This window comes from Coturnix japonica, chromosome 1, assembly GCF_001577835.2.
Source record: "Coturnix japonica isolate 7356 chromosome 1, Coturnix japonica 2.1, whole genome shotgun sequence".
In the NCBI taxonomy this organism is placed as follows: Eukaryota; Metazoa; Chordata; class Aves; order Galliformes; family Phasianidae; genus Coturnix; species Coturnix japonica.
In genome coordinates this window covers 151,508,768-151,529,895 of record NC_029516.1, presented here as the reverse complement: position 1 = coordinate 151,529,895, position 21,128 = coordinate 151,508,768, and the positions used below count along the sequence as shown (strand labels likewise).

At 44.6% G+C, this 21,128-nt stretch overlaps 1 protein-coding gene across 1 annotated transcript; it reads left to right on the top strand.

Moving 5' to 3' along the window:
• Nucleotides 1-1,576: 1,576 nt before the first annotated feature.
• Nucleotides 1,577-12,015, top strand: SPRYD7 (SPRY domain containing 7). Its single transcript, XM_015851847.2, has 6 exons — nucleotides 1,577-1,771; nucleotides 2,264-2,380; nucleotides 4,020-4,186; nucleotides 5,552-5,654; nucleotides 8,589-8,697; nucleotides 11,574-12,015. The coding sequence occupies exons 1-5, from the start codon at nucleotides 1,666-1,668 to the stop codon at nucleotides 8,684-8,686; spliced, it is 591 nt and encodes a 196-aa protein (XP_015707333.1). The 5' UTR covers nucleotides 1,577-1,665; the 3' UTR covers nucleotides 8,687-8,697; nucleotides 11,574-12,015.
• The last annotated feature ends 9,113 nt before the right edge of the window (nucleotides 12,016-21,128 follow it).

Sequence of the window (21,128 nt, the reverse complement as noted above, 5' to 3'; positions counted from 1 at the left end):
AGTGAATTTTCATACACAATTTCTGCTGTGCCTTGGCAAGTGTCGGATTAACTGTGTAAAGCAGGAGACTTCCTACAGAACGTAAATCCTCCCAAGAACACATTATGATGAAGATCTGACGCGCACAAGCACAACCTGTTTTTCATCTGAGACCTTGTCTGCATCATCTTCCAAACCACAGGCCTGACCCTGCGAGTGCTTGCAGTAAACAGACCTTGATTTTCCAGTCCTGCGCTATCATTTACTTCTGTGCAAGCTGAGTGAGGATGTTACTACACCCATACACCGTATTCCTTTGCAGCCTGTGGACCTAGTTTACAGGGCAAATGAGAAGTTGTTGTGTTTTGTGAATGAGGCTCAGAAAGAACACGAGTCAATGACTGCCCTCTCCTTTCAGCATGACCTCCACATACTCCTGCAACAGTGGAATGGATGGGACCTGTTCTTGTTTTCTATTCTTTCTCCTGTTCTTCTAACATGGTTCCCAGACTAAATGTCTCTTCTGCTACCGTTCAAGGAAATGAAGCTAAAACCCTGTGAGCAACAAGCATGTTTAGGCTTGTGGAGCATAATTTTGCTTCCAGTGTGGGAGGGCCTGAAATACTTGGCCTCCCCAGTGAAAGAAACACACACTCAGTTAAGGCAGATGCTGAATTAACCCTTCGTTACCATCCCCAGTTGGAGCCCAGATCTCATAGTGAGATCATATACCTCATATCTCACATACCCCATAGTGACACCAAGCTGTCACCAGCACTGGGGGACACCGGTGAGGCCAGGTTTCCAGATAAGGAAGCAATGGAGCAGGAAAGCACCCCAAAAACCCTACTCCCCTGTGATCCAGCAGATGTGGTGATGCTGCCTTGGTGCAACAAGACCTGCTCATTTCTCCAGAGGGAAAAAAAGGAGCAGAAAAAATAGGATGGAAGTCATCTGTAGGTTGGGTCTCTTTCTAAGGATGTTTTGTTTTGCATTTCATTTTTAATATATTAACGTTTGTCATTCAGCATTTACTGTAACAAACCCACAGTGTACAACAGACAATAAAAATCCCACAGTGCCTTAAATGGGACTGATTACGGGAACACCGAGCTACCAATGAGAACAGCGATGCCCTACGTATGGAGTGAATAAACATCAGTTTCCACCTAGTATTTACTTCTCAGATGTCCAGGAATAATCTCATTTGGCATATTTTAAGGAAGCGAGCTCTTGACCCCAGATGTTTATGGGCTGTAACATGGAATACTCCTCCATGGAATGGATGAGCTGTGAGGAGGTTAGGCCCTGGAACAGGCTGCCCAGGGAGGTTGTGGATGCCCTGTCCTTGGAGGTGTTCAAGGCCAGGTTGGACGGGGCCCTGGGCAACCTGATCTAGTAAATGTGTATGTTTGGTGTCCCTGCTAGGCAGGGGGGTTGGAACTACATGATCCTTGAGGTCCCTTCCAACCCGGCTCATTCTGTGTGGGGCTGCCCGCCATGTCGCCGCTCACGTCCCGCCCGCGGGCACCTCCCGCCCGCCAGGGGGCGCTGCTCCCGCCGCCACAGCCGCCCCCGCCGCCCTGCCTGCCCGCGGCTGCGCGCTTCAGCCCGGCCCGGCTCGGCTCGGCTCGGCTCGGTTCGGCTCGGTTCGGCTCGGTTCGGCTCGGCGGGGTCCGGCCAATAATGGCGGCGTCCGTTTTTTGCTGCCTCCGTTGGTGCCGGGATGGCGGTGCTGGTCACATTCCGCTGAAGGAGATGCCGGCTGTGCAGCTGGACACGCAGCGTATGGGTGAGCGGAGCTGTGAGGGGCGGCGGGGCTGAGGCGAGGAGGGACAGCGCGGGGCTGCTGCAGGGCCAGGGCTTGTGCGCTGCTCTGGGTACCGGGAGGCGAAGGCTCCTGCCATTGAAAGAGAACTCGGTGTTGTTTGATTTTTCAGGCAGAGTGTGGGCTCAGGGCTTCCTCACAGTGAACCTCTTGCTTACATTGGGAGTTCTGATGTGGCCGGGCCAGGCCTGTCAGCAGCATGCTGCCCCAAACCCCATGGCTGGAATTAGAGCATCATACAGGTTTTATTTAAAGCCCAGCTGAAAGATGAGCCAGCCCATAAACTTCCTTCTGCTTCATAGTTCAAAGCTCGGCTCGTCATTGTAATTCTCGCAGACTAATGAAGCTCTGCTTGGGGCTGAATGAACAAACGTATTCTTGGTGTTGAGGGCTCCTATGGGCCACTTCCAGACTTCTGAAAGAGTTTTGAAGCTTTGCTCTTCTTTCTTCTTGCAGGAACAGATGTCGTCATTGTTAAAAATGGCAGAAGGATATGTGGCACAGGAGGCTGCCTCGCCAACGCACCCCTACATCAGAACAAGAGCTATTTTGAGTTCAAAATCCAGTCCACAGGTTAGTCAGCAAAACATTATAACTTGGAAGGTATTCCAGGTTGCTCCGTGTCTCATGTGCTGAGCACACGCATCTTTCCAATTGCAGCCTTGGACTTTGTGAACATCAGAGACTCTTATAAATGGGCATTCAGTAAAAGGAGGTTGGTTTGTTTGTTTAATTGAGATTCTGTAATATTAAAAGGAATGGTAAGTAAGCTAACTAACTAAAGGAACATCAACACTAAGACAGCACGTGGTATACTGTTACATGTGTGCTTTTTAGTTGACATATTACAGAAACACTTCTTTACCAATATGTATTATCACATAAACCACTTGCTATGAAGTCTTAGTTTTTAATAGTGAGGTTTATCCAGCAGTATCTGTAGCTGTTTGTCTACCTCGATTTGTGATTAACAAGTACAGTGTTTGCTTGAATAATGGTAACATTGTGTGTGCTACACTTTGCTCTTCATGAGTCTGGCCTTTCTCGCAGTGTAGGAAGAGGGTAAAGAAGGGAACTGTTACTCTGGAGAAAGGCCTTAAAGTATTAACCAGAGATTGAACCTGACTCTTGGTGTGGATTATTTGCACCCAGCTTGGAGCACAGGCAGTGTGAGCACAGATCTGTCTAAAGCACCTCATGCTCAAAACAGTTGTTTAGTTCTAAACTACGTATAAACCCCAGTTCAAGCAATTTTAGTGTACTTTCTGTTGGAGGGGGGAGAATCAACTGCAGCTGTTGTTCACCAATGGCTGTTATTCACACAAGTGCAGTATCCATGTCGTATACTTTAGAAACACTGGAAATAAACTCTTCCTGTCCCTCCGAGTCCTGTGCCCCAAGTCAAGAGAATTGTAAACTACTCAGCTTAAAACTTGGATCTGCAGACATTTCATCAACTACTTAGTAGTTGGAGTAGTTCATATTTTCATGTTTCTTGTAGAATTGTTCTAATTGACCTAATTCATCGTAGAGTGTGATGCTTAAAATGAGTGCAGTGCTCCAGCTGTAGTGGACATCCTTCGCATGTTTCCTTTCTACATGTCTCACAGCCAGAATTTGTTTGTAGCTTTAGGATTCACATTCAACGGGTGCTGTGTGATAACCCTCAAATTGTGTTCTGTCAGCTGGCTGCCAAGCCACTATTGATGTGCTACTGATTATTCCTACCTAACTGCTGATCTTCATAATTCAGATCAAGGAAACCTATTTGCTGTATTTCAGACCTCTTAACCAATGTATCAGGTTTGTTTAAAAAAGGAGTGGCTTGCACTCCTGGCAGACTGATAATGGCTGTGTGTTTGATAAGCACCTTGTGGTGGTGTTTAAGTCAAGTTGTTTCAACTTGAGTTGGTCACAAATCCATCATAGCTGGATTTGTTTTATGCATCCTCCTAGATTCTCAGAGTTGGTTTCTAGTGTGTTTTGGGAGCAGAGGTTAAGCTAAGGGGTTGGAACTCTCTGGATCCTTATTTTTCAAGATGGATACTATTTATCTTCAGTCTCTTGTGACTGCTGGTGCTTCCAGTATTTGCCTACTGGTTGTACTTCCTTTGGCACTTGCTGAGGACGTGCTCTTTATGCTGTCCTGCTTCAGTCAGGCAGTCCAAATCATGCTTATTTTATTTCTTACCATGTTAATGTCACATTCTAGGCATTTGGGGTATCGGAGTTGCAACCCAGAAAGCAAACTTGAATCAAATTCCACTTGGCCGGGATGTCCATAGCCTGGTGATGAGGAATGATGGAGCTCTGTATTACAACAACGAGGAGAAAAACAGACTACCAGCCAACAGCTTGCCACAGGAGGGCGATGTGGTGGTGAGTTTCTTCGTGCTTTGTTATCCTCGCTGGCTATTCCTGCATTTCTCTTATTTACAGCTACGTGGTCAGACTGACTGTTTTGGTCAAGTTATTGTTTGGCTCGTGTTTTACAGTTGGAGAGTGTAGGTATAAACTCCTGTTGTGTTTGGCTGGATCCACAGCATGGACGTGAGTTTCATTCCGAGCATCATAGAATTGTTTGAGTGGGAAGGAACCCTTAAAGGCCATCTGGTCCAGCAGAGATTGGTCCTGGGTGATAGAGGAGCTTAAATGGACAAAGGGTAACATTGACTGGGAAGATGACTGATAAATGAGAGCAAATTGAGAATCCAAAAGTTTTTTGTACTTCACTGTTCCAGGTTTCCCCAAATATCCATGTGACTTTGTGTTCTGTTTTATTGCTGTCATATTCTCAATGTCCCCTTAGAGATTTGTTTTCAAAAATACTTGGGAGCGTATCAGTGCTACTTTTTCTTGCTGGGTGACCTCGCTTCTGTATAGCAGTAATTAGAGATTTCATCTATAGAAGCCCTAAATAGCTAAGGCTGCCTCCTCCACCCTTTACCCGCAGACTCCACCTTATTCTTTTAATCCCCTTCTGATGTCATTTTCTTGGAGGGCTGCAGGCTGTGTCAGGGTTTGGTTAACCTCTGTAGCGTTGAACAGCTTCAAAGAATCGATCACAGAACTGTATGTGGTGCATCATTTGGTAACTCCCCAGTTTTCATGCATTTCATTTTATTGTATTCTGTCATGGAAATTGCTTCCGAAGCAGTGACTGACAGCACAGATTGTCACACTCAGACCTACCAAAACTATTGCTTAGCTAATAAATAAGTGATTTATTACCTTGCAAGTGTTTGCTTTCTGCTCTCTGGTGAGCATATTTATAGTGTTGAGTGTGAAACCATGGTCTGTTACTGCTGGCAGAGAAAATGAGCTGAGAGCAGCTTCCATACATGGGTATGGACAAATATCCAAATAGCATCGTTATTTATTACAGTTATTCCCATGCAAAGGTACAAACAAGAAGCCTACAAACTGCTTGTTATTCTCAGTTATTAGAAATGTTATGTGAATTGTTAGAAATTCTTTACTTTGCTGTGGAATAGTCAGGAAATCTGTGCTGTGAGCCGGCCTTGTTAAGATACAGCGTGTGATACTGTTTTCAATGAGCATTAAGGAATCCTGCTGTTTTTGATCACTTCAATTCCTTTGCAGGAGTATTTTAAGTGAGGTTTTCTGGGATGCTGCAGTTTACATAGCGGCGTTAAAATCTGCCTGTAGCTGAAAAGCTGAGTAGTATTATGTGTATAGACTTGCTGATGGTATTTTGTTTTGTCAATCTTTTGTGTTTCGTAGGGCATCACATATGACCATGTAGAACTAAATGTATATTTAAATGGGAAGAACATGCACTGTCCAGCTTCAGGTATCCGAGGGACTGTCTATCCAGTTGTCTATGGTAAGTCAGAGATTTTCGAGCAGTTTTCTGTTATGGACATTGTTTTTACACCAGGTCTAATTTGTGAATTCTTCACTTAGATGGAATGCATATCTTTGCAGTCACTCATCAGTCATTTATTTTGACAATGAAAACAATTACCTGCATGGAAATACAGAAGTATATTTTCACTTCATTTGCAATGCTGTTAATTGCCAGAAAACAAAGAGCATTGCTTCCTAGCAAAGCATCCACCTCCAACAAGAAGGGGTGTTACTACAGCTGGTCTATAAACAGCCAGGTAGAAAACCTCTATTTAGATGAAAGAAAGAAAAGGAACAAATTCAACATAGTGTAGATACACAAGCTAATCTTGTTCATCTCTAAAGCTTGGTGTTTATGCCTGTTAATTCCACATACTTGATAAGTGCTTTCAGCGTTAAATACAAATAGACACTGAATTGCCATCTGTACTCTCATACAGAAGTAATAACTGTCATGCAGTACCAGTACAGCTGCTTGCTATCTGGTGGGACAGCAAAATGAAACCCAGTTCTGAAACCCAGCAACTGTTGCATGAGATGCAGTAGCTGCTTTGCCAGCAGCCGTCAATGCAACAGAGCAGTTTTGAGCAAGGAATAAAGACCATGTCCAATTAATCCCTGCACAGACAGTTTAAGAAAGAATTTTTGAATTATGGAAGCTGGAGGTTGGCCAAGACATGTGTTAACAATTTACTCTTCTAGAACTTGGCGGTGTTTTTGTAGTTCCCAAGTAGTCAGAATTCTGTTTAACGTCTTGTCTGAAAGGCAGCACTTCCCCCTGTTCAGTGTATAATCTATGCTGTACTCTGGGTTGCCTTATAGTTTACAGCAAATGATAACTGCTCATCGGGTTCCCTTTACTACGTCTGCAGGCATCTCCAGTTTATTTTTGTTCCCGTGCGAGAGCTTAGTCTGAGCGGTATCCCCCATCTGAGCTCACTCAGCTCTTGAGATACCATTAGCTATATGATGTGGATAATTGTTTCATTTCATGGTCAGTTCCCACTAATATCTTGACACATTCTTAATACTGCATTTTATGAGCGGGAAGCAGATACCGTTAGATAAGCCACAGAGCCTTCGAAGTCTATAAATCCAGACTAACACCTTTCCAAGCTATTAAGAATGGAAATTGTTTTCATATTGTTACTTTATGATGTGTGCTTAAGCCACATGATGGCGCTGCTAAAATGCTGTGGCAGACAATAGCTGCCCTGCAGCACTGCTGGATCTCCGGACAAGCAGCAGAATAGCTGCTGTGTAATAGCTGATTCTTCTTCCCTTTAGTTTGGAAGTGGTGTTAGAAAATGCTGATTGCTTTCAGAAAACATTTGATGACATGCCATCCTAGTGTAAATCTTATTCTCTCGCTTAAAGTTCTGTGCAGTGGCCTTTTTTTGCCAGGCTCTTGTTATCATCTACAAGTGGGCGTGATTTCATAATAATTGTCGTGTTTCCTATGTATTGCTGTAGCAACTGAAGCCTGCAAATTGATTTTGCATGGCGCTTACTTGCTATAAATTCTAAATACAAACATTCTTTTTATGTGAACTTCTGGTCAGGGGAAGGATTTGAACACAGAAGAGTTTCTTAAGCATTCACCCCATCTGTAATTCAGAGTACAACTATAGCAATAGGACAAAAGCAAAAGGAGGAATGGTCTTAAACTGAGACAGGGGAGGTTTAGATTAGATATTAGGAGGAGGTTTTTCACTCAGAGGGTGGTGACGCACTGGAACATGTTGCCCAAGGAGGCTGTGGATGCCCCATCCCTGGAGGCATTCAAGGCCAGGCTGGATGTGGCTCTGGGCAGCCTGGTCTGGTGGCTGGCGACCCTGCACATAACAGAGGGTTGAAACTGGATGATCATTGTGGTCCTTTTCAACCCAGGCCGTTCTAAGATTCTATGTCTTTCTGAAAGAAAAACAGTGTAGCAGGTGAACACAGCATCAAGTCTGACAGTGTAAAACAGTAAAGTGAACTCAAAGGTTGCTCCCTGCAGCAGCTCTACCTCAGGCACTTATGCATACGTGAGGTGTAAACTCTATAAATGCTCCAGAACTGTACGTGTATACTGATAGAAGTTATGACTGAACCTTGGAGGGAAAAATTCCTGTTGTAGCTCTGAGATATCTAAATTTCGATCCCCACTTGAATGAAGCTCTTCAATTTTGACCTAATATTGTTTACCAGGTTTATCTTAGAAGAAATTGTCTTTGAAAGAGATCTTGCTTTTTTTGTCCAGCTGGGTATTTCTATTTGCTAAAGCAATATGTGGAAGTTTTGTTGTGAAAATCCTTAGCTATTGTCTTTTGGTTTTATATAAAAAAAAGCAACACTTGTATGTATGGGAGGTAAAAAGCATTAAGTCCCAACGTAAAGAAGGAGCCAAGGAATCTCTGTGTGTCACATTGCAGAGCAGCAGTCTGACACCAGCCACTGCAGACATCTGAAATCTTTTAAACCTCCAAAAAAAATCATTGTAGACAGCTGAAAGCCTGTAAACCTCCAGCGAAATTAATAAGCGAACAGAAAAAACACGCAGCTGGGAGCTGACTGCCCTGTGGTATGTATCTAGTAGTGTCTTTACTCAACAGATTTACAGAGAAATAGGGTAGAAGATTTGAATGGAACTGCCTGAAGCTCTGCTAGTGCTCCCAGTGAGATCAGGGGTAGCGTTCTCGTCTAAAGCAAGGACTGCTATTGAGAAGAGTAAACAGCAGAGAAGAGAGATGATTTCATCTCAGTGTGTGTATAAAGGACTTCAGTGAACTTGATGAAGAGAATTATTTTAACTGTGTTACATATGCCCAAACATTCCTCGTGTTTTGAGTACATTAAGTTGGTATAACAAAAGATGGAGTTGTAAGAATTCCTTCTCTAATTCCTTCTGTTTGATTCTCTTCTGCAGTTGATGACAGCGCCATTCTGGATTGTCAGTTCAGTGAATTTTATCATACACCTCCACCAGGCTTTGAAAAGATCCTCTTCGAACAGCAAATCTTCTGAATGTCAACGAGGTGAACATTCACACCCTGCACTGTTTTACAAACAAACAAGCTTTGTCACCTTAAATAAAGCTTCACATGTTACCTTTAGGAAACATATCTGTATTTTTAGTAAGTCCTCGTGACCGTTGTCTGCAGAATTAAGGTGTTAACTGCAACATCAGATAATTGTGTTGCAAAGATGAGATTTCTGGCAATGTTTTGTTGTTGCAAATCAGTGTTTTGGGCCAGGTTTTCTTTTTTTCTGATTGATACTGGATGCATAAGGAGACTAAGGGACATAACTGACATCGGTGTTCAGTGTTATGGATGAACTGGAGCTCTGTAAAGCCTGCTGTTCCTATGCACATGATAGCTTTGAAGATTGATAGTTCTCATGATTTTTTTCCATACAGAAGTTACGTACCTTGTTAAAAGGAAGCGCTGTGTTTCTAGTCTGTACTTTGGAACTGTAGCGCCCTGGTTGTGCACAATGACTAATACACGATGGCATAACTAGCGGCTAGGTCTTTTTTCCTTTGCAAGGTGTAATTTAATCCATTCCCTCAGTCTTAAAATGGCAAATATGTATTTCTCCTAGCTTTTCAATTGCTTTCGACTGTGTCAGGTAATAGGATACTTTGGAGTAATACTTCAAGTACTGTTCTGTTGAACCTTAACCCCGAGCACCACCTGTATTTGTTTTTATTAAGACCGCAGCGCCGTGTAAATCTGATAGCAAAGTAAGAACCGACTGCTCAGCTTGGGTGTGTGAAGGATATAAGATGTTCTGGTGAAGCCTTACGTGTACACATTATTCTTTTATGGAATATCTTATTTAATTTCTTGTGAATCATTTATAAATGACGAGTGGCGATGACATTGTTTTAAAATGTGATGCCCGTAAATATAAACTGAGATGCTTCCCCCTTGTCCCCAGTTCACTGTCATGTATTTAATATACTCCCTTGAAGAACTGTAAAGAAAATCTTCATACTGGATGTTTGTTTCTTGGTTTGGGCTTTTCTTGGGTTGATGCATTTGCATACGGGAATTATTTATTTCAGTGTTTTTTAGAAATGATCTGATTCTGGAACTTTCAAATACAAACAGCTTTCTGAAAGCCTCTCACCATACGGTTTGCTGCATCTTGTCTTTCCATTCCGAGCGGTCCGTTTTCCTTCTGTTCTGCCTTTCTGTCACATGGCAGGATGGAACTGCTAGAGAACCTGATGGGAGTGGTGCCCTTGCCAGCATGGTGCTATAAACTGGGGAGATTTGGAGTGCGGCCCTTTTACCCCTTGAGATCTGTTTCGCTTTGCTGTACGTCATATAATTGAAGATGATACAAAACGCTCAACTTTGAGTTGATCTGGCTCTGTTTGACACATGCCATAATGTTTCTGTAAACGAGTGTCAGCTTTTCAGACTTGAAATGAGTATATATACTGCTTTGGTTATAAATATAGAAGAAGAGGGAGGGCGTATGCCCTTATATTCCTTTTGGTATCTTTAGACAATGCCTTCAGTAGTGGTTCTTTGCCATCAAAGACTACTGAGAACAAAGTGTTTCTTGTGGAATTAAATTCCTCTTCCTGGGGAAAAGTGGAAATATTTAGAAGAATTCCTACCACTTCATCTAAGTGAATCCCACAAACAACTTGTTGTCTGTGATGTTGAATATTTAGCAGTAAAAGCTGCTATCTTGAGCTTAATGTAGACCTGGCAAGGGAATTTGGCTTCTCTTTGGAGAAAGAGTGAAGGCCATCTGCAGTGCTGAAGGTTTGAAGTGGAAAACATTTTGATAAGTAGGAGGAAGTTTTTCACACAGAGGGTGGTGACACACTGGAACAGGTTGCCCAAGGAGGTTGTGGATGCCCCATCCCTGGAGGCATTTAAGGCCAGGCTGGATGTGGCTCTGGGCAGCCTGGTGTGGTGGTTGGTGACCCTGCACATAGCAGGGGATTGAAACTGGATGATCATTGTGGTCCTTTTCAAACTGGGCCGTTCTATGAAGTACAAAAATGTTCCAAATAGTTGCTACGCTCATCAAAAATTGAGGAGAGTTGAAGGTGCAGCAGTGCATTTACTAGTAGCTAGTTCAGTTTAATAAGTATGAATCACGCTTCTCAGTTAAACCGTCAAGGTATTTCCCCTAATTGTACTCAAATGTTTTCTTAATCTTTGTGTGCTACAATTTGGACACCCTATCTCCAAGTGCAACATTGTGTATTGGGTAATACTGTGCGTTTTCAGAGTCCTTTTGAGATTTACTGTGGCAGAAAGATACGAAGTCTGAACCAGACTGCACATCCATAAATAAATAGAACTGACAGGGTACATAATACGGGCTGCATGTAGATCAGTAGAGCTGTTATTTTTGTCATACTGGAAACGCTTATGGTGCTTTGAGGATAGATGGAGTCTGGTAGTTCTATTCCAAGGAGCTTAAAGTCCTGATGAGATACTATAAAGCTAGAAATACCTTTCAGCAGTCGCCTGAAAAGGCGAGGGGTTCAAAAACAAGAAAGCAGATTGCATTGAGTCATGTTGGGTTGCATCTTGCTGTAGTGATGGACCTGCTTGTGGTGTCCAAGTCCATGCAGCTTCAAGATCTGCAGGAACTCTGTACCAGAAAACCCTGAACTAAGTGCAGTATGATCCTTTTCACTGTTCCTTCTCTAATTCCACAAAGTGTTTTGTGGTTTATTAACACCATGGAGGTGGATTTCTATGCAAAAGCTGAGAGGGTTGTGGGGAGTGCTGTGGCAGATCTCTGCATTGCATCAAGTCTTGGTTGGTTGAATGGTGAGCGTTTACCAGCTGGATGTGTGCAAGGATGAACAAATGATAGGACCAGTTCCTTCATGAGTTGAGTGCTTTCTTTTTTCCCCCTTCTCTCCATACAGATACTTTAGTATTTGTAGCCTGTGTTGGACTGAAGAAAACCTGCTGGTCTGACTGCCTGCATGAGTCAGCAGAAGTGCTGCTTATCTCCCATGCGGTCCAAGTGTCTGACACTTCCAGGGAAGAGGAATAGTTGCTCAGACAATGGAATTTCCTTTGCTGCAGTCGAGAGGTGGGCTGGGGATTAAATGAGATCAGAAGGAGGTTCTCATGGGGAACGGCCTGCTAAAATGCCAGAAATTCCATGTGACGAGAAGTGCATAAATAAACCTAGTGCCACTTTTTCCCTTATTCCAGAACCTGTCAAGAAAAAAGAATTGCATCGTTGTGTGTATGTATTTAATACCGGGAGAGCAAAAATAGAAACCAAGTTGCATCTGTGGAAAGCGCTGGCACATTTAAGAGACAAGACGGTTCCTAGCTCTCAGGAACACGAAGGTTTGAGTCATGGTTCTTGGATGCGCTCATTATACTGGCGAGCTGCACATGCTACAAGCCCTATTGTTGAAAAATCTGAATTTCCTTCTGCCTTAAAATATCCGTACTCGGGATAAGATGTACTCAGGATAAGTGAAAAGGGACGATGTCAATCATAATGTCAGTACTGTGGTGAGAAGGGCTTTTTTTGTGTGGGAGCAGCGCAGCCCTTGGCCAAAGTAAACTCTGGCAGAATAAGATAAGCTGGTGGAAGTGCTTGTTTCAGTGTGAGCTGGCAGCACGCTCCCCATCAAGTCATCTCTTCCTTTCTGTAGGATGGAAATAGTCCTTCCCCTTCAGCAGGACGTGGGGAGAACACATCTACAGAGTGTGAGGCAGCTGGGGCCGTGTTCGGGCTGCTTCTCTGCTGACGCCTGTCACAACTGCATCTCTCCATTGTCTGCAAAATCAAGTCTGAGCAGCCTGAATCACTTATGACTAATTTGAGTGTAGTAGTTATAACTCCTAAATCGGGCTCACAGAGTAGGGGGTGTGAACACACCTTCTGATGTGAAAGTACAGGGAGGGCCATTATCCCGAAGTCTGTATTTTGCCACAGGTTTCTTTAGGAGAGGATTGGGCTGCTTAGAGCCCATTTCCTGCTTTCTCCTTTAATTCTTTGCCTGCTCTGAGGGCTCATTTCCCCACAGGTGGTAGGCCAGCCATTTGCTTGTCGCGTGTGGCAATTATGGGAAACTTTTTCCTTACCATGCAGCGAGAAGGTTGTGCTGATGTTACGTGATAGGGAAGCAAACTGAGCATCCTGGAGGCTTCTCAGCAGCACAGGAGTGTTAAAAATCAGAGCTCTTAGGAGAGGACTCAGAGCAATTCCAAACCAAAATCCTATGCATTTGCTGCCACCGTCATCTCAGTGGGGTGGGATGAGCTGATGGCTGTGACTGCTGGCAGATCTGTATCCTGAATAGTTTGTCCCAGATAACATGGAAACCATGAACTGAGAGAAGGCAGCCAGCTCTGCCAGCAAGGAGGGAGACAGACTGACCTCCCTGGCTACCACAGCCATATGGATGGGAAGGAGCTCCAGGCTACTGAGTGTTAAGGTGTCAGGAGCACGGCTTTTAGCTGCATCACTGCTCACTGCTTTCAGGAGGGTGTTACTCTGCTATAAAATAAATCCAGTTTTACAGAAATAGCTCTGCCCTCACCAAACAAGCTTTGCAGGATAACACGCTGCTGTTCCCGTACTGATAATGCTGTACTGTTATGGAGATCACCTTAATGCCACTGCTGTCTGTTCTTTGCAGAGGGGGAATTGTGATACTCCTCTCACCTTATTCCTTCATCCAAAGAAGTGGGGGTGTCAGATCCATGCTGTGGAATGGCCAAACCCTCCAGATTTGGCTGCAGCGGAAGGCAGACCGTGATCTCATGCAGCAATGAAATGCCATGTAATATTGTTAGTGCCTTGTTGTTGCTTTAGGAACTGCTCTGCAAGAAAGTGAGTTCCCTTTTAGGGCCATCTCTGCTTCTGCTCTTTGTTCCTCTTCCTTCCTTACCTTCCTGCCCTTGGACGTAGCAATGTGAATGATTTATACCAATGGGTTGTGTTGATGTGGAATGCTCTGCAGCTGCTGGTGTTATCCTGACCAGTGAATTGCTGGCTGGCATTGGCTCCCGAGAGCCTGGAGCCTTGTTACACAGTGATCACCCCTGCTGCTGCAAATTTTTATGAGTGCAGCATGGAGGCAATAATGCAGTTAATGGCAGTGGCTGAAAAATAGTGCTTTGTAGCTGAGAATTTCCTCTATCAAATACTGTCATTGTGCGCTTTGTACCAGTTGTAATTTCCATGGAAATAAATAGAAGGCATTACTTGCAGAGTGACCTACATACATTTGTCTAGATAGCTCAGTGCTCTGGTCACACCAGCTTCACTCCGTCCTGCTCTCTGTATTCTCTGAAAAGAGGCAAAAGCACAAGCCCTGTTTTCCCAGCCCAGCTGCTTCTACCACACATAGAGGTGCAACCATAGCAGTGACTGAGCAGAGCTGCAAGCAACATGGCATTGGGGGAGGAACGAGCTGGAAGAGTCAAAGTTGGCCTGCAGGAGGGTTGGAAACAAAACCGGGTGTGAGCTTCCCAAGCCAGGCAGCCTCTTCCTTCCCTTCCCTGTGCCACACTGGCCATGGGGCACTGGCTGACTGCTGCTAGGTGCAGTTGGCAGTGAACACCTTGCAGTGAGAACACCTTCTCCAAGCTGCTGCTCCTGGCCTGAAGTATTGAGTGGCATGCAAATGCTCAGAGATAGTCTCTGGCTTGTTTCCCTTGATGGCGGCACATAAATCATTCAGAACTGAGCCCTTACACCAGCTTGCCAGCGGGGAAGGATTCAGCATCTGCTTGTCCAAGTCACTACTCTTCTCACCCAGAGCACCTCCGGTGGTTCTCACCTGGGATGTGATCCCTGAAGGGAGCTTGGCACATCTGGAACTGCTTTAAACTTCCTTTTAGCTAACAGTAGCTGTCCCATGTTCTTCTAAATACCCTGAAGGAGACTCTTCTTTTAAATAAAACATCCACATTGGGTGAAGTCAGGAGTTTGCTTAGCTCAGCATGCTCTACCCTACAAAACACCATGCATCCCTGGGGATGGTACAGCCCAGGGGAATGGACAAATCCACATCCAAATCCTGTGCTGGGATGGAGAGGAGAAGCATTACAACCAGAGCCACCGCGCTGAACTACACGGTGCCAGCTAATTCTAGGCTGTCAGTCTGTGTCAGAGAGAGCCTTTGTAATTATTGATAATTCCTCTTCTAACGCATTTTGATTGAGCCAAGACCTACAACTGAAATCTTCTTTCCATTGCAACCTTGGAGAAAGTGCAATGTTCTGACTCCAGCTCCAGGTAGCGCAGCAATACAGCCACATCCATCATTGCTAAAGGGAGCATGGCCACCATCCTCAAAGAACGGCACAGTGATGGCTGCAGGATGGCGAGTGCATCTGTCTGCCTTTATGCCACACAGAAATATCTCTACTTCCCTGATAAATATTCACAGCCTGGTCTGGTGGTTGGCAGCCCTGCACATAGCAGGGGGTTGAAACTGGATGATCATTGTGGTCCTTTTCAACCCAGGCCATGCCATGATTCTGTGATCTCCAGTCCTATAGCAAGGAGGCAACACTCCAGAGGGAGTTCCTCTTGGCAATCAGTTTCCAGGCCCTGGTTTGCAGGAAACAAAAAGCAGTTCTGTCTGCTTTCAGGTAGGTGACAGGGCCATGGAAAATAGCTGCTAGCAATGCTGTTTGCATCTGCAAGAAGCATTCCTGTTTTTTTCCACTACGTCCTAATGAATTTTTCTAACAGTGGAACAGCTTCGTTGACATCCCGGAGTGTGGGGGTGGGACTGCAGTTGTTGTACTTTGGTGGCAGTGAAATACCCACGTTGGACAATAAAATGGGTGTCAGGTGTTCTGGAGAACATATTGTTTAGGCAGACAGTGACCTTCTCAGACAAAAAACAAACGTCTCTGAAGCCCTCTGCAAACAAAACCTTCCTATGTAGGAGTGTGGGGCAGAGGATGGACGCAGTCAGACAACAAAGGCCATACTGGAGGAGGCACAGCCCTGCAGATGCTAATTCACACTGAGCAGCCGCCCTGCACAAAAGGAGCTCGGATTGAATTCCCTGCTCCTTTTTGACCATTGAGGACATGAAAAAACTTGTAGCAATAATGACTGAATCACCCCTTGGGAAAGGCTTTCTGTGAGAAAAAAGCAGGGCAGCGCCAGCAGAAGACAAGGGATTGGGATCATGATTGGTCCAACCAAAGATACGAACACAAAGCTCTGGCAGTGCAAGGCTTGAATAAGGGCAGAGTAAACAGACAAAAGTAACAGCAAATATTGCTGCGTGGATGGGAGCGCTCCATTTATTGGGGCAATTAACACATACAGACCCCCTGCATGAGGCTGGCTCTTGGGGTGTGCTGCCGCTGCCGTGCAGCCTGTGATTATCATTAAGGCACATTCAGTCGCACACCCAGGGAGGCTCCTGCTCTGCACTGGCTGCATGCTGCTCTCCATCAGTCCCCATTGTTTCATAATCTCGCTGTACACGAGGCTTTTTTTATCCCAGTGAAGTCTGCCGTGTTCGTTACCCTCCCAGTGACTAAGCCAGAGAGTGTTAGTGATGCGTGATTTCATTTGACTCTTTTCTCAGGCTGGCTAAAAGACAGAAGCCTTCTCCATTAATTGCACAACATCTCCAGCTTTGTAACAGCTTGTTTGAGGGGAAGGCACTGAGATATATGTACATCTGAGAACTTACTGGCAGGAGACATGTCTGCTCACTCCCTCCAAGCATGGCAAAGCCCTTCTCAGCAGCTCCTCACCGACACATTTTGGATGGACAGGAACCAGCACAGCGTCTCTCTCCCTCCATCCCCACCAGATTTAGCATCGTAATCCACCAACATTTACTGGCCCTGAGCTGAGAGGATGGTTACATCCTCAGTCCAGCAGATATTTTGATGAATTTTGTGAATCAAACGTTGGACATGAAGACTTCGATGCAGTCATCTCTTATCCTGAGACCATCATCCCGCTTTAGAGTCAGGTAAGAAATAACTTATGAACAAACCCAGGTGCTTCTGACACCTTCATCTGGTTTCCCAGATGTCACAAGGAGCAGCCCCTTCATCTCTGAAAGTGAAAGGCAGCTTCCAAACCTTGCATGGCCTCCATTCTGGCATCACCTCCTTCCTCTCACAGTACCTCCTGCTTGCAGCATCCTCCCACCAGTGGGTTGCATCCATGTATTGAAATACAAAAATGAATACAGATTTATATTTCTATATGATGTTCATATATTTATGAGGATACAGTAGTTATGCAATGTATTTCAGGCACTGTTTATGGCTCTTTAAGATATTTTTCAGCCCAACCTTTTCTCCCAGGACTGAGAAGAGAAGCCTGAGCCCACAGGTGGATGTCTGTGATTCTTGTACCATGAGTGGGGACAGGAAGGTTGGAGGAGGTTTGACATGATGAGTGGGGAGACCTTTACCAAGGAAAAAGTGTTTCACCAGAGTGTGGTCAGGCACTGGAACAGGCTACCCAGGGCAGCGGTCATTACCCCAAGCTGCCCGGGTTCAAAAAGCATTTGGTCAATGCAGACATACCAACAAGAATATCTCATATCCATATTCACTCCAAAAGAGGAAAGCCATAATGAAATGCTGGCAGAAGTGTCTTATCTTCAACAAATGTGGATTTACCTGCTTGTAATTTTCTCATCTCAATTACTTCAAGAGGAAATTGTTTAAATTGAAGGAGGGAAGATTTAGGTTGGATGTCAGGGGGAAGTTCTTTACTATGAGAGTGGTGAGGTGCTGGAACAGCTGCCCAGAGAGGGTGTGGATACCCCACCCCTGGAGGTGTTCAAGGCCAGGTTGGATGGGGCCCTGGGCAGCCTGGTCTAGTATTAAATGTGGAGGTTGGTGGCTCTGCCTGTGGCAGGGAGGTTGCAGATTAGTGATGCTTGAGGTGCCTTCCAACCCAGGCCATTCTATGATTCTATGACTGTATTACTTGTGAATTTTAAAATTCATTCCCATATTTTCCGTAATTTCTCTGTATTATCTGCAGCTGAATTTTGTGTCAATTAACTCCCCAGTACATATCAGTGGTGGAAAGAAAACCACAGCCTGTAACAGTGGTTGGGTCTCACCTCCATCCCGTCATCCCTTACAAAGAGTAACACATGGCAAACTGCAGTGTAAATATTCATCACTCAGCCATTTGCTTTTTGTCTTGACGCTCGTTTCGTTGCGTGAAATGTCAATATTTAGGAAGAATTAGCTGACAGATTAAATTACACATCCATCAGCACAGAAGTATTGTGCGCCTGCAATTAGGGCGCAAGGAAGGTATAAATAACTTCCTCACTGGTTATTTTAAAAACATTCAGAGTCAAATAGAAAACAGGCATTAAATCACTCTGATGCTGACTGATGTAAGCTTACCCAGTCTTGGCAGCTAGTTTTTCCTGGGATGAAATGAGCACACCTGGATGAACATGGCAGTGCTGGAGCAGGAGCAAATCATGACTTCTTTGGCACAAGTGATCCACATATTTCTGTTGGACTTAGGCTCTGCACATCACCTCTCTCTATGGTGGGTCACTGCAGTGCCCTCTGGCCATCAGGAGACATCCGAGCACCACAGGCCATCACAGAGGTGAATGATGGAATGATGGCCAACTCAGATGTGAATGATCCCACATCCCTAGTAGGCTGGTAGCTGCTCATGCCATGTCTTGGGGTTATTAGGAGTATGCTTAAAAACCCAGAGCATCCCTGAAGTGGCGGCTGAAATGGAGGTGTTATCTGCAAACTTACTGAGCGTGCACTCAATCCACTTGTCCAGGTCATCAATAAAGATATTAAACAGGATGGGCCCCAGTACCAACCCCTCATGACTGGTCACCAAATGGATTTAACTTCATTCACCACCATGCCAGACAATTCTTTACCTAGCAAAGATTGTACCTGTCCAAGCCAGGGGCTCCCAGCTGCTCAAGTCTTAGATTGCAGCTTTGTGCCATTCCTACATGTTTCATCAGTTCCAAGAAACAGAGTTACCACCACCCTCTGCATTTCCACTCCTCATAAGGTGGTAGAGAGATAATACCTTGCATGTAGTTTCATTCTTTGGGAGGATGAAACTCCCATGTCAATCACCAGGAGACGTGCACTGCACCAAAATGCCACAGTGTTGTGAAACTGCTTTGGGATACAACTAAACAGCTTGACATGCACTGCTCATTTCACCTTTTCCTGCATTGCACCAAGATCCACAAACAAATTTAAGAGGGTGACAATCATCCCTCAGCACTTTCCAAGGACACGGTAACCTCTTCAAAACAAGGAATCTGTGATTCATGGCTGAGGTGTGCTTCTCTGTTGGGTCAGGATAAGGAAAGGCCATCATCCCCGGATTACATGCACCTGTGCTAAGAGGCTGAAGGCACGGTGCATCCCACCCACACTCATTGCTCCGGCAGGCTGGTGGGCGATGGCTAACAGAGATAATCTAATCCTTAATCTTCCTGCTTTCTCACTAGGGATTGCTGGCTGCTGGCGCACAGATCTGGACCATCACATGGAGCAGGCACAAGCTGTATGAAAGCAGAAAGGATTGCACTGTCGGCATCAGCAATAGCCCATGCTAAGCCTGCACGGACCCCAAAACAGACGTGCAGCCCACTACCACATTTCCTGATGAAACCTGCTATCAGAGCCCATCTAAATATCCAAAAAGCAGGAGAGCTCAACTGGCCACGGAAAAAATCAAGTGCAACAGGACTTTGTGCCTAAATCTAAAGACAGAAGACGATGCTCGGAAAACAAATTACCTGAGCTTTTACTGGGTTCTTAATTCAGCTGGTTCTCCCTTCTGTTGGTGCTCTCTTACTGATCTACCAGAAGAGCAACCTGGGCAGCAATTAAGGAGAGCTTATGAAAGGCATCTGCCCTCTAATTCATTGTTTCACTTCTCAGTGTCCTTTCAAGGAATAAACCAAAATGTAGGTGCCAAATAATGAGGGATTTACTGCTATTTTAATTTTATAGGTAACTTCCAAAAACTACAGCTCCCAATAACATGCGTATATTGGTCAGATATATCTAAGATATGAAGTTTTAATAACTCCATTTGTCTTCCTGAATTGCATTTCTACTAGATTTACAAAATGTGTTCATATTTCACTCTCTCTCTACCAATATGGGTTTCTAATGATCTGCATAGAAATAGTATCATTTCTGGCTTAACTGTTACATGTAGAAGTTAAACATGAAGGGAAGGTGAACAGAGAGTGGAATCTTCACCCTCATGATCTACAAGGATTTCCCCTACGGCTTCAGCATCCCCACGTATGTTCCCAGTGCTCAATGCTGTTCAAAGATGTAATTATTATCAAACCACTAGCAGCATCTACCAAGAGCCTGAACAAAAACCCAGACATGTTAGCTATCAAAACAGGTATTTTACATCTAAATGCTTTTCATTTCTTTGGATTTCTGGAGTACATGGAGATGTTTATTCAAGCTCTTTCCCTTCACATCCTGGGAGGTTTTGGATATAACAGCCATCAGTTGATGCGGCTTGGGTGTACTCAGAGCAGAGAGACCCCCTGCACTGCTGTCACAGCTGTAAGCTTACATTAAAAAGCACAGCTATCTTTTGTAGCCTGGAGCACTGTTATCTCTCCAAACACAGGGATGCCCTACTCCTTTTACACTAATGGAGCAATGCCAAGGATTCACCAAGCATCCTCTGTACAACCTCAGATGCAAACATACATGCGATATATTTAATATGGTACACCCACATTAATTTCCAGACTCTAGCTTGTTATCTGAATCAAGAAGAAATCTTTGGGAATCTTGGCAAAAACAGCGCCAACTTCCTTTGCAGCCAGGAGGGTTTCCCATACGCCTGGCCTCCCTCTTGTGCTAGCACTATCTCACTGAGCTCTGATGGAGATGTGCAGATGGATGGACCAGCTACTTACATACAGCTATAGCTATTGATCTATAGAACTAGATCTAGATGCTATCTCTTTTTATCCCGGGTCAGTTCCCTGACTGGTTTCACCACCATTTTGTAGCAATGCTACAATGGCTGGGCATAGAGCCCTTCCTGCAGCCTTCTCACAAACTTTGCTGCTCTGAACCCATTCCTCCCTGCTCTTCTTACCCCTCCCGACTAAATAAATTAGTACTAAATACCAAGTTGAACTATATTCACTGGGCTGGCTCACACCCAGGTCAAGTCAGCCAGATTTTACAACAACTATGTTGAATCATCACAAAACGATCTGCAAACAAATGCTTACAGAAAGCTCCCTCCCCTCTCAATTACTCCACATCCACATTTTCTATTTGTGTTATGTTATCATTGCCGTGCTTCAGCCTAGATGTAGCACTGTCAACAGCCCCACTGTTTGAGATTGCACTTCAGATCCCCTGCAGCTTAAGACAAGCAGAGAAGTAGGAATTGTGGCCTTTTTCCCTTCCCTTCCCTTCCCTTCCCTTCCCTTCCCTTCCCTTCC